We start from the raw sequence: 16,355 nt of genomic DNA, 5'->3' as shown, positions 1-16,355 counted from the left end.
GAGGACTGCATAGGAATAAGCTTATGTAGCCCATGTTATTTTCTGCAGCCCTGATTTACCCTAAACACCTCGCAGGCAGGCTACTGTGCACAGCAAAGCCTCCTTAGTTAAGATTCATAGGAGTCCTAAAGCTGGAGTGCAGAGCTTTTGTCTCCCCCTTCTGGTGTATGCTTACAGGTTTTTCCGTAGCTCAGAGACATGTACATCAACTCCGTTCTCCAACTAATTACCAAAAATCGCAGTTTTGTCTCTCTGTATGTAACTAATGGTAATATAGCAACTAAGATCCATAAGGAACAATGAGGTGGCAGATATAAAAAGGTATTCCTGAAGAGCAGTGTTTGGTTTTTTGATCTTGATGTTGTTTGGGGATGAACTTCAGTGACTTGAGGAATCATTGATTTAAAAAATTAATTCAGTTGAAGAACCCTGATTTTGTTTTGGTTGTCTGGAGGTGTTGAGTCGGTTTTTGTCTTCGCGAGATAGAAAATGCTTGCCGACTAAGACGGAGAACACCGTATTCAACATTGCAAGACATTGCTGTTATGGGAATTAAATATTTTGAAATGTTCTCTTTTTGAGTTTGTGGAAATGAATATTCATTTGTGGAAATGTATATCATGATTTGTCGTGTGGCCAACCTGGCTGTTGTTGCCATCCAGCGTCTTGTGAGCCCACATGGTGCAGGACACTCACATAAACACATTTTTTGTTTCAGTGAGTGGGATTTATAAAAAGAGAACCATGAATACTAAAGAATGTGTATGCATATTTCTGCATTTTCAATCTTCAATTTTATGGCCCAGGTTACAGAGGAAGAGGTGGCTTGGTCAACAGTTAAGAGATATTTTGTAGTGATCCACAAGAATTCTTTCACATGCTGGATATTAGAGCTGAAACCAATTCCATTTTGAATGTGCATGTGCTGTTTTGCAAACAGTTTTGTTGTTCGTCCCCTATTCACAAAACAGCAAAAAAGGGGCAGGCTTATCAAATACTGGTAAACCTATTAAACTGCAGAAGGACACATTTCAGACAATAACAAGACAATTTAGTAAAAACATTTTATTGATCGCGCACAGTTCTCACTGCCAGCCATCTTTACACTGTATACAGGTTCAGTGAATACCACATATTCAAAAACAGACATGGGACGTGAGCCTAATCTGCACCGTTATGAGAATCTGGACCCTTAAATGAGAAGTAAAGAGACAATACAAAAAAAAGGGAGGGGAACGGCAAATTTCAGTCAAGAGTTTCGCAGTGTCGTTCAGCTGGAGTCAGGTTTGGCCTTCGCCTTCATCTTCGGCAAGTATTTCTACAAGAGAATGAGTGAGGGTACTGGATTAGCCCGGAATATTCTGGCCTCTCTGCGACCAAACAAACGTAGAGGGATACTGACGCATTTTAAACGTTAATATAGCACTCTATCATCTTCATTCAATTGCGGAAAAAATCGTGGATCGAGATTAATATTCGGTTAATTGTGCAGCCCTAACCTTAGAGGAGAACACTAGAATGAATTCCATCTTTGTGGTGTATCCACGCGTGTTGCCTACCTGTAGGTTCACGTAGTGTTTGAAGGTTTTGCAGTGGTTGATCTCCGCCTCTTTGGTTCCACTGAAGAACCGATTACACACCTTACAGAAGAAACCTGTCTTTGGGACCAAGTATTCCATACCTGTGGCCACACACACACAGACATGAAAGTGAACTCTATCAGCTGCTATGAAAATACATAAACATACATGTAAAAAAAGTGAAATGTCTTACCAACTGGGTTGCTGGGGTTGTAAGGAGGGAGGGAGCCGTCTGCGCTCTTCTTCACACTCTCCTCCTCAGTGCTTGTTTGGTCTTCAGACTGCTTGTGCTTTCCTGTGACAGACAGAGACCTCTTTAAAATCTGGAAAAGGGGACTGATGTGAAGATGTTGTGGTCACAAGCCTGATTCTCTAACCACTGACGCGCTGCTGCCAACCATGGATTTTATTCAAACTAAAAATCAAATAAAGCATACCAGTCTCCGCGGCAGGAGCTCTCGTCTCTTTCACCTTCTCCTGTTCCTCCATTTTGCCCGACACCACCGCCTCCTCCTCCTCCGCCGTAGCCTGACTGTGACTAAGAGCGTTGTCCTCTTTCTCGTCTCGCTCACTCTCTACTGTCACTACCTCTGCTGCTGGGCTGTTTGAGGAGGAACCGGCAGGGGCAGATGTGGGAAGTGGTTCCACCTCTGTGGAGGCCAGATTGTCCGTCGGTGTGGTTTCTAATAAATTATGACAGGAATTTCAGGCCAGCTTAAAATGAAAGAAAACATATCTAAGAAAGATGCCGTTTCCCTTCAGTCATCAGTGTCAGAATCAGAGTGTGAAGTTGTACCTCTCTCGAGTGCTTCTGGTTGACATATTGGCATGTGTGTTTGGCCGGGGGACGAGTCCGATTGTGAAGCCGGTGAGGGGGATGCTGCAGTGGTGGGGACCGAACCACCTGAAGACTCGGCTGTTGGCAGAGTCGCAGGTCCAGACTCTGATGAGTCGTCGGACTTCACCAGGGTCGCTGTGGCCTCTGACATTGATGTTTCCGTGGCAACCTCCATGGGCGTGTCCTAGAAACAGAAAAGAGGAAGACGACTGTGATGTCATTACGTTGCGGAAATTCAAATTCTCACAGCCCAATGACCACACAGGGAAACATATGGAATCTAAAATGTACCCCAGGAGCGTCTTCCCCTCCCTCTGTGGTTTCCATGGGAACAGCGGGAGAAGGAGAGCATGGAAGGTCGGTCACATCTCCCACTTCGTCTACCGTCACAAAGTCACTCATGTTGAACGGGAACTCGTCTAAGTCCTCCTCCTCCTCCACCACCTGATGGTGTGACAGGACAAAAACAATCCAAGTGAGGATGACAATGAAGAGCACAGCGTCAACTCGCTGGTCACACCCGGCGTGTACCCTCACCATTTTGGCCTCAGCTTCTGAGTTGGTGCACTGCTCATCCCACCAAGAGCTCTGCTGGTGTCTCTCCAACCTGCAAGGTGGCCTCAATCCTGACAAACCCTCGCCGTACGCCTTCTTCCTCTCCCTCCTCTTCCTCTCCCTCCTCTCCTCCTCCCTCTTCTCCCTCCTGGCCCTTTCGTCCCGCTCCCTCTCCTTCCTCTCCCAGGCCCTCCTCTCCCTCTCCTTCTCCTTCTCCCTCTCCTCTTTCTCCTTCCGCTCCCTCTCCTGCTTCTTCACCTCCTCCTCCTCCTCTGTGTGGTCCTGGGCTGGCTCTTTTGTCTCCTCTGCTGCTTTTTTGCCCTGCTCTGTCTCCATTTGTGTTCCCCCCTGTTCTCCGTTGGTGGGAGTCACTGTTTTGTTGGGATGGCCGACAATTCTCGTCCGACACTCCACAAGCAGCGCGTTAACCATCTCTTGAGTAACCTGGTGAAACGGGGACCGTAAAGAGATGTCAAAATTCACAAATATCAATTATATCAATATCAATTCCTGACCAGTCTGGCTCCAACAACAGAAGCCGAGTGACATTTTCCAGATATTTTACCTTAGGGAGCTCTGGCATGGCAGACTCCTGGGAAACTGCTATCCCATCAGAGCTAGCTGGCTTTGTTTCTTCACCAGCAGGAGTCTCGCCGAGTCCTGCTTCAGATGCTTTGGTGTTTTTCTTCTCTTCTGCCATCTCCACGACAGTTTCAACAGCTGATGTTTCCCTCGTGTCTGTCTCCGAGTCTGCTTCCGGTTTGGGGTCTGGTGCAGCCAAAGAGTCAGAAACAGCATTAGCAAGCTGGTCATCATCGCCTTTGCTCCCCTTTTCTTTGTCTTCACCCGGCGTCTGCCCTGTGCTCGTCATCTCCTTGCCCTTCCCGTCTCCGTCTTTTTCCATCCCCTCCGACAGAGGTTCAGGATCCTCTCCGTGTGCCGTTTCCTCTTCGTCTGCAGCAGCCGCTGCTGCTGTTTGGCTGCCCTTTCCATTTGCAGGTGTATCCTGAGACCAAAGACAAAGGAGGTATACGAGTTAAAGTATGCCAGCAGTAGATAACAAATGTGTGCAAAGCTCTCCACAACCATTGCTAATCAATCATCAAAGTTACCGACCTCGGATGACTCAAGGTATGCGGTGATGACTTTGGTCTGTGTGTTGGCTTTGGGGTCAGGCTTGCGGGAGAAGAACAGAGGGTTGTTCTGGATGATGCATGGAAACGTCTGGAAGCGCTTGTAAACGGACAGCGCCATGGCTGCGGTCGCCATCTCACAAATGACCTTGAGCAGGAAGAGACATAACATTGAGGTCAACATGCACGCGGGATTAATAAAAGGAGGTGAGACACAACAGACGCGCAGACAAAGAGCCCCTCACCGTATTGTTGAGCACTAGGGTCTTGATGACTGTACCGAAGCGCCGCACCAGTTTCTGGACCTCAGAGGGGCCAGACGGCGTGTTGGGAACATTACTGATCACCAGCAGGCTGCTCCAGCCGACCGGAACGGGACTCTGCTGCAGGACGCAAAGGAATGTTCAATCACTTAAAAGCCGGTGGATAATTTACTCGTCCAGTTCAGCAATGCAACAGTCAATCAGTTCAAGGTCGACGGACTATATTTAAAACCCTGCATGGTATGATGATGTTAAATACTGTAGTAGTACATAGTTAATGTCATGTGTTTTTCTATCACTGTAACAACAAATTTATGTCAAAGACAGAAATACTTGTTTTTAAAAAGGAATTGCAAAGGTCTCTACACTTTACAGGACTGCCCTTGTTGCTTATCTACAGTAAATGTATAGAGTGCCGCCCAAAAGGATCTTTCCAGCTGCTTAAGCCAAGAAGAGGGAGAGAAAAAAAAAAGCCTGCACACTCCATCACAGAGACAAAACACAGCTGTGTTCTCACGATGTTAGCCTAATATGAACTTTTCCCGCTGCAGTACAAACCCTTCAAGTAATGAGAAGCGTTTAGCGCTTTTACTGTGAAAGCGGCTGCAGGATACGTTGTCGTGCAGTCACTGTGAGGTAGCTTAGTTTAGGTCGGTTACTGCGATAAGAACTTTGAATCGTAAAACACATAGAACATTTTGACTGATCAATTAGCTGATCATTGTCAAGGGAGTACAGATGAAAAACTGCCTTTTGGCTAACTGGCGCATTTACAGTACAGGTTTATTAAAGTGCAATGCCCCAGTTAAATTAAGAAATTAATACAACTGGACAGAGAACTATACTGGTAGAAATACTCACTAACGGGTCCACTGCTCCCATCAGCAGATTGTAGAGAGCCACCTGTGTAAAGAGGTTTTTTTTAGTTCTAATCATCAGTTACTGCTGGAGGTTCACAAAAGTGAGTGAAATGCCCCCACTCAAAATACAATATCAAAAGAATAATCGATAAAGAATATGATGTTTGTGATGATGGATCAATATACTGTAGAGAGGAAGATTGGGTAAGAGATGAGAGCCCTACCGGCGTGCTGAGACCGACGCACTGTTTGAGGTGGATCATCTTCAGCTCGGAGTCATTCATCTTTGCAGGGTTAAAGGTGTGGACTTTCACCATCTCTTGGGCGATCTCTGTGTCCGACACTGACACGAGTACCTAACATAAGGGGGAAAAGGGTTTTTTGAAAATATTGGGTTGTAGGCACGTCAACTTTCCTGTTGAAGAAGCCTTGAAAAGAGCACCAGGACCTTTTTTCGCAATCAAACCAAAATCTAAAATAATTTGCATTTGTAACTACAAAGGTATGTATGGACAGAGTAATTTAATAGACAGTAGTAGTAGTAGATATACTAACCTTTCCGATTTGGCGTGCCAGGATGATGTCAGAGGGAGTTCCAAAGGGCTGGACCAGACTGATGATGTCACTCTCTGACCAGCCGCTCTCAGGAAGTCCTGTGATCAACATCACGCCCTTCTGTGGGAGACATCGTATTGAGGTGTGAGGAAAATGAGTTACAGGATTTAGTTGCACACACTCGCCAGCCCTTTTCACAATGTTGTGATTCATATTTTGCAAAGCATGCGTATGTACCTCATCAGAAGTCTTGTGGTCAGCCTCACCTACTGCAGGGGAAGGAGAGGAGGCCAAAGTGCAAACAGAGCTACAATTAGTATGTTTTTAACGCCACAACCTGGTACGAGCATGACGCCAAAACCTGTCAACATGTGCTGGAGCTAAAAAAGTGGTATATTTAAATATAGTTATTATAAGTTGATATACTGGGCATTTCTTGACAGATTTGGATATGCTAGCACTGACTGATTTCATTGGTGAGTATTGCAGACTCCCAGTAATAGTGTCTTGTTTTCCTACCAGAGTCTTCCCCAGCAGCACCTTTGTCCTGTCCTGGAGCATGTTTACTATGAAGACAAAAATACTGCTAGGTGAGTGCAGCCAACTATGTAAGGTTTGAAATTGGCAGAGTGAGTGTGCAGCATATTGGGGCCAAAAGGGAAAATGCTAACTGTGACAGACCTGTTGTTAGCGTCAGAGGACTGGCCTGCTTCAGGTTTCTAAAACAAATAGATAAATAAAATATGTTTTACCAAATGTGTGCATGAGACAGCATGTCCAAAAAATAAGCGCTTATACCCACACGGTACCTTGGCTATTGAAGCAGTGATTTGCTGCTCTCTGATGGAGAGATTTGTGGAGTTAGCCAGAGCCTGAGCGTCTTCAGCCTTCACCATGCATACAGACGCCTGCGACAGGGGGAGGGTGACAAATATACACGGTGATGATGTGGGACAAACAGAAACCATTATGACATTTTCACAGCCTAACATATCCACAGCTACTGTTTCTTTAGGGCATCAGGAGTGACAGCTGGAGAGACCAACTGCTGTTCCAATTATCTTCCTTGTAAGTCTCATTAATCTTGAAAATGTAGATAAGGCTAACTTTGCTACAACAAAACAGAAAGTAAATATCATCCTTTTAAAAGAAATGGCCAAATTGAATATGCCTGTAATATTCACCACACAAGGAAACCCCTTTATACCTGCCCTTGTACTTCTCCATCTTGCCTCTAAACAGGCAACATTTCTTGCAAAATTCATCAATAACCATGATGCTGCATTTAAAACAGTACCTTTTGCCCTTCGCCCTTCTCGCGCTCTTCCTCGGAGCACGGCATGAGGATCACGTTGTTGATCTTGCCAAAGGACCCAACCAAGTCGGTGACTTCCTGCTCTGACGCATCCTTCGGGATGCCCGTCAAGTAGACCAGACGATTGGCAACGGACAAGTCCTGGGAAGCTGGGGTCACCGTTTTCTTCTTCTTCTTGGCTGGTGGAGGCTTGGCAGACTACAAAAACCAACAGCATACGTTTTGGGAGAAGTCAAGTTTCAGTAGACCAGAGTCAAAACCAATGCAAGATTTTACTACTTTGATCAAGTATTAAACTGTTCATTCTTATAATGACAATGTTGTTGGGCTTGAGAAAATACTAAGTGCTTGGAATAATTCAGTATCAACTTGTCAAGCCAATAAAATTATAGAAACATAATTATTTATAGCATTTTGCCTGAGATCAGCCTCTAGCATCCGTAAGCTTTGCTATGTGACATGAGTGCAGCAGGTACTAGTTTCCAACGTAAGCTCATGCATTTGTTATTTAAGTTAGCAGAGAACTCAACAATATTCACATTAGGATTAATCCAATGATGAGATTAAGGTATCTGAATGAATGTAGTTGATTTAAGAGACACTTAGTGTAACGTGTTTTTGTTGGCCGTGTACATTTTTACGATCTTAATGTTCAACCCAGCACATATTTAGGAATAGAAGTGCTTGATTAGGTAGAACATAAAACAATGAGCTGTGAAACTGTGGCTGAGTTTGCTTCAAAAACACCGGTCTTTCAGTGTCAAACTGCACACGACGACCTCAGCAGTCACCATCTTAGCTGTCTTGGCTCCAGGCTTCGGCCCGCTCTTGACAGTTTTGGTGGACTGTAATGGTCTATGTTTGGAGCTGTGGCCCGCCTTGGAGGAGGACTGATGTCGGCTAGCGTCCGCAGAGAACTTGGTTGCATCATTGTGTGGACGTTTCACGCCGCCGTGATAGGAACCCCCTGTAGACATGCCATAAATCAGAGGGGAGGGGGGACAGGAGAGCAAACTAAATAATTCAATTTAGTCAATTTATAATTATATGAAAAATAAAGACGTGCATACTGGTTAAGGGTGAAATGGGTGAGAAGGAAGCGCGATCTGAGGGTGCTCCCCCCTACAGGTCTTCTAAATGCTAATTTCTGATGACTTTTAGGAGAAAGTAGAGCACCGGGACAAAATGCAGTTTTAAGGACGATAGCAAATGATGGCAGATAAATGAACACCTTATTATTAGATTATCAGTGTTCATCTTACCCTGTTACCCCCTGCAGTATAACTAACAAGAATGCATTAGAATGAAGTTGACGCAAAAGTTGCATTCAATTGCTGATCTAGGATTAGTGTCATTACCACAAATGTAAAATTGACCAATATAACACAACCGTGCAATGATTATTAAAAGGTCCCACATTATGCTAATTTCAGCTCTATATTTTTATTTAATGACCGATGACCTGCTGGGGGGCGTGGCTGAGTGCCGTGACTGTACAGTCGTGACATCACAACCTTGCGGTTCTGACGTCTCGTTTAAAAGGCACTGTTTCTGAATACGGGCTGTGTGCATTTCTCCGTGGACTGAGCATTTTGATACTTTCACAGTATTCATACAGCACCTAGACCTGCTTTATAATCAAACAAGACATGGAGATCTCTACCAAGATACTACTGTACATGTAAACATACACACTGACCGGGGCACCCACATTAGCCTGGGTTAGGACGCATACCACATAACTACAAATTACATGGTTCAACTCCATGTCATGCTCCAGCTCCATAGCACGTGAAGACGAGTTTAGAAGTGGGTATGCTATACTGGACATACTTTCCCTGGTCATTTATTGATGAGCATCAGCTAATACCAAATCCAATGCAATATTCCAGCAAAATGAAGCACAGTGCGTACTTACCCTACAGTAAACCTACATTCAAATTAGTAACGCCATTCCAATTTGCTATGTTTGAGAACTAATTATGCATTTTTGCATTCGAGTGTCCCTTCAGTACCAACGATTAGAGACAATAAAGCAAATGTCAAGAAATTACTAAATCCACTGAGCGGTCAAATACCATGATTTCAAATCACCTAAGGACATCATTCTATTATTTTTAAGAGTGTAACTGTCTGGAATGTGGTCTACCTGTAGTGTAGTGTTGGCGGAGAGAGTGGCGGTGAGGAGAGTAAGGCCTTCCATGGGGCCTGTGAGGATGGGGGCCCGCCCGGTGTTTGCTGTGAGGAGGACTCGGGGAGAGAGAACAAGAGAGGGACCGGGACACGGAATGGGACGGAGAGTGATCCTTGGGATCCCACAGAGCCCGGCTGCCATATCGTCTGCTCCGACTGGGCCAAAGGCGACGTTTATTAAATAAATAAATAAATAAATAAATTTAAAAAAAGACACAACCAGTGAAATTACAGTGGAAAGAACACAATCACACTGATGCAAGTTAACAAGGGGAGGGGGTGGCCTGCAGTCCTCCATTTGCATGTGTCAGTGTTCGTTTTCTTTTTGATGATTGAAGATTTCCAAAACATTTATTGGACAACTTATTAAAACTGTTGTGTATTCAAGTGTCAGAAATGACAAACAAACCATGAAACAAAGCTGTTATTGACTATTTAGTACAGACTATTAGGTAGTGAGCAAATAGAGGATTATTCACGTCAGTTTGTTATTGATATTTTAGGTTCTAAAACATGGACATCAACTATACTTTCTCTATGTATCCTAATTGTATACAAGATCACTGAAACAATCAGTAGAACAATTTTCAAATGGATAACCAAAAGTGCTCAGGCAGATCTGTGTCAGATTAACTACATTATGCACAGTCAAGTTATTGACTGAACTGAAATGTGCGGGACCCACCAACTGACAGGGGTGACTCATGGTGGCTGCTGTTCGCAGCTAAAAACAGATCATTGGAAACGTAAGAACGAGAGTCCAACTGACCTTGGTAGATTCGGTTTCCAGTCAGGATACCTTCAGAAACACACATACACAAACATCCATTAGCATGTCATTCAACATTTTCTTACTCCTACACGAGATTTACCAAGATACAATACAAAGCTGTGCTGAATTAAGCAACATTTTTCCTCAGGATATGGTGGACTAAACCAGAGCGAGAAGGAAACTTAGGTACACCATGTAGCCAGAGACACAACTTCAGTGGAACACGTTTCTCTGTGTCTCCTGGATGTGGAAACAGGCTACTGTTTGCCAACACATTAACCAATAAGCACTTAATAAGCCAAATACATGTCTGGGATGTTGCTTTATGCAACTTTTTGTCTCCTATTCTATTTTTTTGACTGTTCATCCAAAACAAAAAGGCAGAATGCTTATCTGAGCAACTATGACATAATACTGGAGATGCAAGGCTTCAGTTTCACATTCAAAATGTCCTCACTTGTTGCGCAGGTCTCTGCAGGCAGCAGTGTGGTTGACGGTGTTAATGTGGTCAACCCAGTCCTGAAGAAAAACGACAGATAAGGGGGAGGAAGATGTCACGATCAGACAGGAACGGAAACAATCCTCAACAAAGCTTGATTCACATTTTCACATGTATAAAGAGAAATAAAATGGAGGAAAAATCTAAGCAATCGAAGAACTTGTTTATCTACAATGAAAGGCTTTAGTGCCAAGACAAAACTTTGTTTCCTGGTGTTGTTTTTTAAAAACATAGTGCGAAAAACCCTGAACTGAAAGTCGCGGCCCAGTTCTTCGATCCCATATTCATGTTCAAACTGTTACAGCCGCTAGCAGAAATACAATACAGTGCTTAGTTCTTGTTCTTGAATATCAGATCATTTGTGTCCTTGATCGACTTGTTCTGGATCATTCTACTTTCCATTATCTTCAATGTGTCTATCAATCATCACCATAAAACACACTGTACATCGCTGGTAGAAACAAAAAGTCTTCTTGTTGTAAATGTTGTTCAGTTAACTTGCTAAAGTTACGTCCCATGGCCTGTGACATACGGTAATTTAGTTCAAAATAAAAGAAAACAAATTCCTATGAACAACAAGTTTAACAAGTTTACAATAATTCAGATACACCAAGAGGTTTAAGAGTAGGAAACCTAGAAACCTTATAGAGCGGTAAAGTCATTTTGACAAAGACCACTTCACATTTTGCTAGCTCATGACATGCACTTGATTGATGATTGACTATTCAACTCATCAGGCTATAACCCTTATTTTGCCAATGGCATTTTTGTAAGTTATGAATCTTTTAATGAGAAAACCTAAGAGAGAAATGACCGTTAAATTGCTTTTGTCTGAATATCCCAGATCTTAAAATATTCCACACTTAAGAAATTAGGACAGTCTCACTCAACTATAAAGTAATTGTTATGACACTGAAGCAGAGTAAATACCGTTTTTAAAACTTCCTACGTATACTTGATCACAACACCATTTAAGAACATGAGAAACACCACTCCACAGCAGAGAACGGAGCATTGGATTTTTCTCAGAGAACAAGGGAGTTTATTCAACATTCAACTGTTGAACTAAGAAAATATTTCTATTATCCACTGACAAATTCATTTTTAAATTAACTGTGTTTGTCCAAATGTAATCATATTTGATTAGTAGACCCCCATCCTCATCAATTTTTACTCATGCAAACATGCAGCTTAAGTATAAATGTGTATAAATTTACAGTAACCTTTAAACCAAACCTGAATTCTCAAACGTTAGGCCCTTAAAATGCCATATAAAACACCATCTCACTGCCAATTTGTATTTCATAAGGTCCTAACCCAGGAAAAAAAAACAATAGAATATCAGTTAGGAAGAAGGTTTATTTGATGAAATGGGACCAAGGACCAAAATGTTTTAAAAAATTGTGATGGGGTTGGAATTTTTTAACCTTACACCTACTGGCGCTGCATGACGTTCATTAAACATGCAGTGTTTTCCAAAGATTGGAATTTCCTGGGAAGTTTAGACAGGTCTGGTACTTAAACATTGATGCTGGATAAATTGTAGGTTTGCTTAATCTAATTTATTTAATGAGCCTGAGCATTTTTTTTTTCACCTTTCTTGTAGTTATGTGAAAAGGTTTAATCGATTTGAACACCTCTGGCTGAGAAACAGTACCAGTCAAAGTTAGCATAGTGCTACAAAACATGTTTCGTAGCACTGGCCTTATTAGGGTCACCTTTACAGTCTTATTTTACTGCACCACACTGTGGAATTTTTTCAAAGCCTGTTTTTTCTGAATTCAGAACGTTCTAATTTGGACAAAGAGGAAGAAGCCTGGGTGGAGCTGTGTTAGGATATGCACACAGCAACCCCCACCTCTGGTGGTAATAGGCCAAGAAACTGTCAATCAAATAAACCACACTCCACAGCATGCTTGTTCTTAATGGAAGAATGAATGAATTGTTCCACAAGAACAAGGCACATATGAAAAGAAGTAAAATTAAGTGTTTTCGTAGCTACTGCCTGAGCAGCAATTTGCAGTGCGCTATCTGAAGGCACTAACTGCAGCTTTCAGCCGTGACGGTGGCCACATGCAGTTATCACAATGTGGGGTACAAATATCTGGCTTGATGCTTTCAAAAGGAAAGCAGTGCATGCTAGCACAGTTAGTATTCATCATTCAAAACAATAGGTTTTGCTGGCTACCAGGTAGCTGGATCATTTAGTGCAATTTGTACTAACTTATTTGAATGGAAATTACTAACGGTGCAAAACACTACTTGAATGACATCAGAATCACTCATCTTGACTGGTTGCAGACTAAAATTCAACATGTGACGGTATTCCTTTCAGACATACGAGGGCATGTTGGCACTCACCTTTTCCTGATCACACTGTATGTGGCACAGGGAGCAGGTGTGGGGATAGACCTTTGGAGATGCAGCTGAGAAATCACTTATCATGGTGGGGGTAGGCAACTTCTTGCTGCTGCCGTGTGGTTTTGAGCCAGACGAAGAGGAGACAGACCGCCTCGAGGAAGCCTCGCTCCTGGTTTCAGACGAGGGCCTAGGTTTGGGTCCGTCGCACCTGTAGTCTCGGTCTAAATTACGAGATTTGGACGATGGTGGAAATTCTCTCCCAGGTGACCGGTTGCTCTTGCGATGGTCGCTACTTGTCCGGCGATAGTCCCGGTCTCCGTGCTTGCTTGGTTCAGTGTGTTCCAAACGAACCTGCCGCCTTTCAGCTTTATCCGCTTTTGGAGCTGATGAGGAGGATGACGATGATGGGTACATTTTAACTGTCCTTTCACTGGAGAGCTGCTCTCTTTTGAAAGTCTCTCGGGTACTACTGTCGTCCTTTGCCCGACTGGCATGACCATAGTCAATGACTTTACCTGCCGTCTGTGTAACAGTAAGAAGGCTGGGCACTTCGGGGGAGCGTGAACGTGCCAATGGCGAAGAGCGGGTAGGAGGCAGCTGCACATCATGGATGCTGTGTGAGAATGAGGGTGAGGAAGTTGAAGCCACAGTTTTCTGGTTGCCCGACTTGTTGATTTGGATGTCACGGAGTATGAATGGTAAAGTATCTGGGGTTAGCTGATCATCAGGGTAGTGACTCAACACTTCTAAGTCCTCATTTGAAAGTCCAAAGCTAGCCAAGATACTTCCTGCACTCTCTGGTGTGTACAAACCCTGACCGTCCCCACCACCACTTCCACCACCAAGGGGGTGCCGGGCTTGGGGCGACGGTGAGCCACTTACAGTGGCAGTCCAGCTTGGGATGCTTGTTCCCGCGTGGCTGCTCTGGGGCTGCTGTTGAGGCCCCTGGTGCCGTTGGGACTGGTGGCTAGCACTAGGTTGAGGACTGGCAAACAGTTTAGTTGGAGGTTGGTAGCTTGACCAGTCTACTCCTTGCTGTTGGCCAGGCTGATTATCAGAGGCGAGTGTTAGTGGGTTAGAGCCGTAGCTTCCATGTTGATTGATCCCAGAACCTGAACCTTGGTTCTGGTGTTGGTTTGGTCGGCTCATGTGGTCAATGAGGCGGTGGTCCATGTCCCTAGCACCCCGGATAGCCAGAGCAGACTCTAGTTCATCAGGGAGCTGTGTGGGACGAGGAAACTGGAAACCCATCACCTGCGACATCATATCAGAAGGAGGGCGATTATGGTGTTGATTTTGAGGGGGCTGATGATGTGGAGGCCTGGGCCCATTAGAGAAGGGCTGGGGCCCCTGTTGCTGGGAGTGGTGGTGGTACATGGCAGCAGAGAGACACGGCCGCGTATTTATGCAAGTTTTTCCGTTCGAGTCCACGTTAAACCCAACAGCCGACACCTGATGTCTATTTAGAAGACTCAGGAGGGCCAGGTGAGGAGGTAACGCCGCTGCAAACCCGTTGTTGTTGTTGCCAACAGTTATGGTCGCTAGAGTAGCGAGCTGCTGGAGAGTAATCTGCGCCTGAGTCTCAATCTGAGCCAATCGGAGAGCTGTTACTGCAGCAGCAGCACCTGCCACAGGTCCAAATATGAAATGGATCCCTCTGGTGCTGGCGTCTGAGAGTGTTGAACTGGGCTCCAAACGAAGTGTAGGAGCACGGTGCGAATTACTGTCTGTGTGCACAACAAGGCTGTGAGGTGGAAAGCAGAAATATACTATTACAGATGAACAGGCTTTATTTGTTTCATTTCAGAAGTAGATTTCAGATGAAGTCCTTTTTTGCCCCCACGCACTTTTTCTAGAAAGTTGGTTTAGTGCTCATTTTGTTTGTGGATTCTTCCCTTTAAAATTTGTCAAAAGGATTAAGGGTAGCTGCCATCCTCGAGATCTCATACCTGTAGTCAAGTGTGCCCGCTGTGCTTTTTCTTTCAGGACAGGAAAGCAAAGCAACATTATGCAACAACAACGATTCAATGAAAGGCAAGAAAAAACCCAAACAGCAAATATGGATTTAACCTTCAGGGACACAGACACACACTCTGGGCCTAATAGAAAACAGAAAAAATACAGTAATGCTTCCAAAGAAACACTTGCTATCCTACAATGCATGTTCAATATTACAACACACTGAACTCTGTTCAAACATGGCGTAAGCCTTAGGGGTGTATATTTGTCCTGGAAAGTTGTGATCTATAAAAACAAACTTGAGGGGAGGAAGTAAACTCATTTTGGAGACAGGGGAAATAGGGGTGGTGAGGTGGTGAATTTAAGCCAGATTATATGATGATGCCTCTCACACATTTAAAGTTAATTTAAAGAGGACCTATTAAGCTTTTCCTTATTTTCTGTCACATATACAATATCACAATGTCGGATATTCATACTAAACGTTGTCAAATAATGAGGTAGACGTATGTAAAAGTAATCCCTATAAGCCAAAAGCTCAGGCTTCAGTCTGCTCTGAACGCCCAGTTTCATTTTTTCGACCGCTGTGTCTATCTGATGTCAGATAGGCATGGATGTCCTTATATGGTATCTCTGCTCCAGGCACAGACCAGATGTTTATGTTTATGTCAACGTTGCTTAGTAATGTTAGGTATGAAATTCTTCCGGAACTTGGATGATATTGTCGCCGAATAATCTCAACAGATATTGGTTCAGCAGGTTATCTGGCCAAATACTTAAAACTTAAGCAATGTAACAGAAGAAAATACAAAAAACAGGTTGACAATCAAAAGAAAGTGGGCTTTTAGTGAGGAGGGCCTTAAAGAGGCCGGAGCTCAAACGGCTTGTTTCAGACAGAGGGTGAACTGAGGGGCTGCATGAAGGGCCAGAAGAAGATAAATCAGGACTTTTTTTGAACATGAATCATGCAAAGCTACTCTAGTGGAGTGACAAAATGAAAATATAAAGCTGGAAATGAGCACAATAGGTCCCCTTTAATATCAAATGTATGGATCCTACACAAAGTTTTATAAATGAGACCCCAGAGCTGGAGGATCCCTCCCATGACATTTAGATACACTTTGTGGGAGTACTATGGTTCCCCGGTTAGTTACAGCAAAAATGGAAAACGATTACTGTCAAACTGTATGCCGACATAGTTCAACTGAAGTCGAGTCTGTCTGTGGAAACACTGACATTTTACGATGGCATCATCACCTGAATGAATGAGACAAAGCCAGACTGGAGGGCGAGTCCTCCTCCCCACATTGTTAATTCAGGCAGCCTCTCACTGTAGAGTCAGACCGTGACAAATAAGTAATGCTACAGGAGCATTTATTGCTGCAGATATGAGACCATACTCGGCCGTAGAGATTTATTTCAAAATAAATGACAAAAATGATATTTGCCATTTTTTTGTCTTCCCTGCTGTA

At 43.7% G+C, this 16,355-nt stretch overlaps 1 protein-coding gene across 1 annotated transcript; it reads right to left on the bottom strand.

Moving 5' to 3' along the window:
• Positions 1–1,050: 1,050 nt before the first annotated feature.
• Positions 1,051–14,344, bottom strand: LOC139299083 (zinc finger protein 638-like). Its single transcript, XM_070921978.1, has 23 exons — positions 12,925–14,344; positions 10,522–10,583; positions 10,062–10,091; positions 9,249–9,448; positions 7,876–8,066; positions 7,082–7,297; positions 6,594–6,692; positions 6,466–6,503; positions 6,304–6,350; positions 6,022–6,053; positions 5,785–5,904; positions 5,454–5,585; positions 5,231–5,272; positions 4,352–4,489; positions 4,090–4,254; positions 3,539–3,979; positions 2,950–3,417; positions 2,710–2,847; positions 2,377–2,602; positions 2,018–2,263; positions 1,774–1,875; positions 1,560–1,681; positions 1,051–1,318 (listed from the first exon to the last, which is right to left on the bottom strand). Exons 1-23 carry the CDS (start codon positions 14,299–14,301, stop codon positions 1,271–1,273), a joined length of 4,680 nt encoding a protein of 1,559 aa, XP_070778079.1. The 5' UTR covers positions 14,302–14,344; the 3' UTR covers positions 1,051–1,270.
• Positions 14,345–16,355: the final 2,011 nt, after the last annotated feature.

This window comes from Enoplosus armatus, chromosome 2 (genome assembly GCF_043641665.1).
Source record: "Enoplosus armatus isolate fEnoArm2 chromosome 2, fEnoArm2.hap1, whole genome shotgun sequence".
NCBI lineage: Eukaryota > Metazoa > Chordata > Actinopteri > Centrarchiformes > Enoplosidae > Enoplosus > Enoplosus armatus.
The sequence above is the reverse complement of the archived record's forward strand: the minus strand, read 5'-3'. Positions and strand labels throughout refer to the sequence as shown.

Bases quoted from the DNA above. Each gene is read 5' to 3' on its own strand.
- LOC139299083 (XM_070921978.1), bottom strand. From the start codon at position 14,301: ATGTACCACCACCACTCCCAGCAACAGGGGCCCCAGCCCTTCTCTAAT. The intron at 6,054-6,303 runs GTAGGAAAACAA...CTTCCCCTGCAG, and splicing joins TGCTGCTGGGGAAGACTCTG to TAGGTGAGGCTGACCACAAG. The intron at 5,273-5,453 runs GTAGGGCTCTCA...CTCTTTACACAG, and splicing joins GCGTCGGTCTCAGCACGCCG to GTGGCTCTCTACAATCTGCT.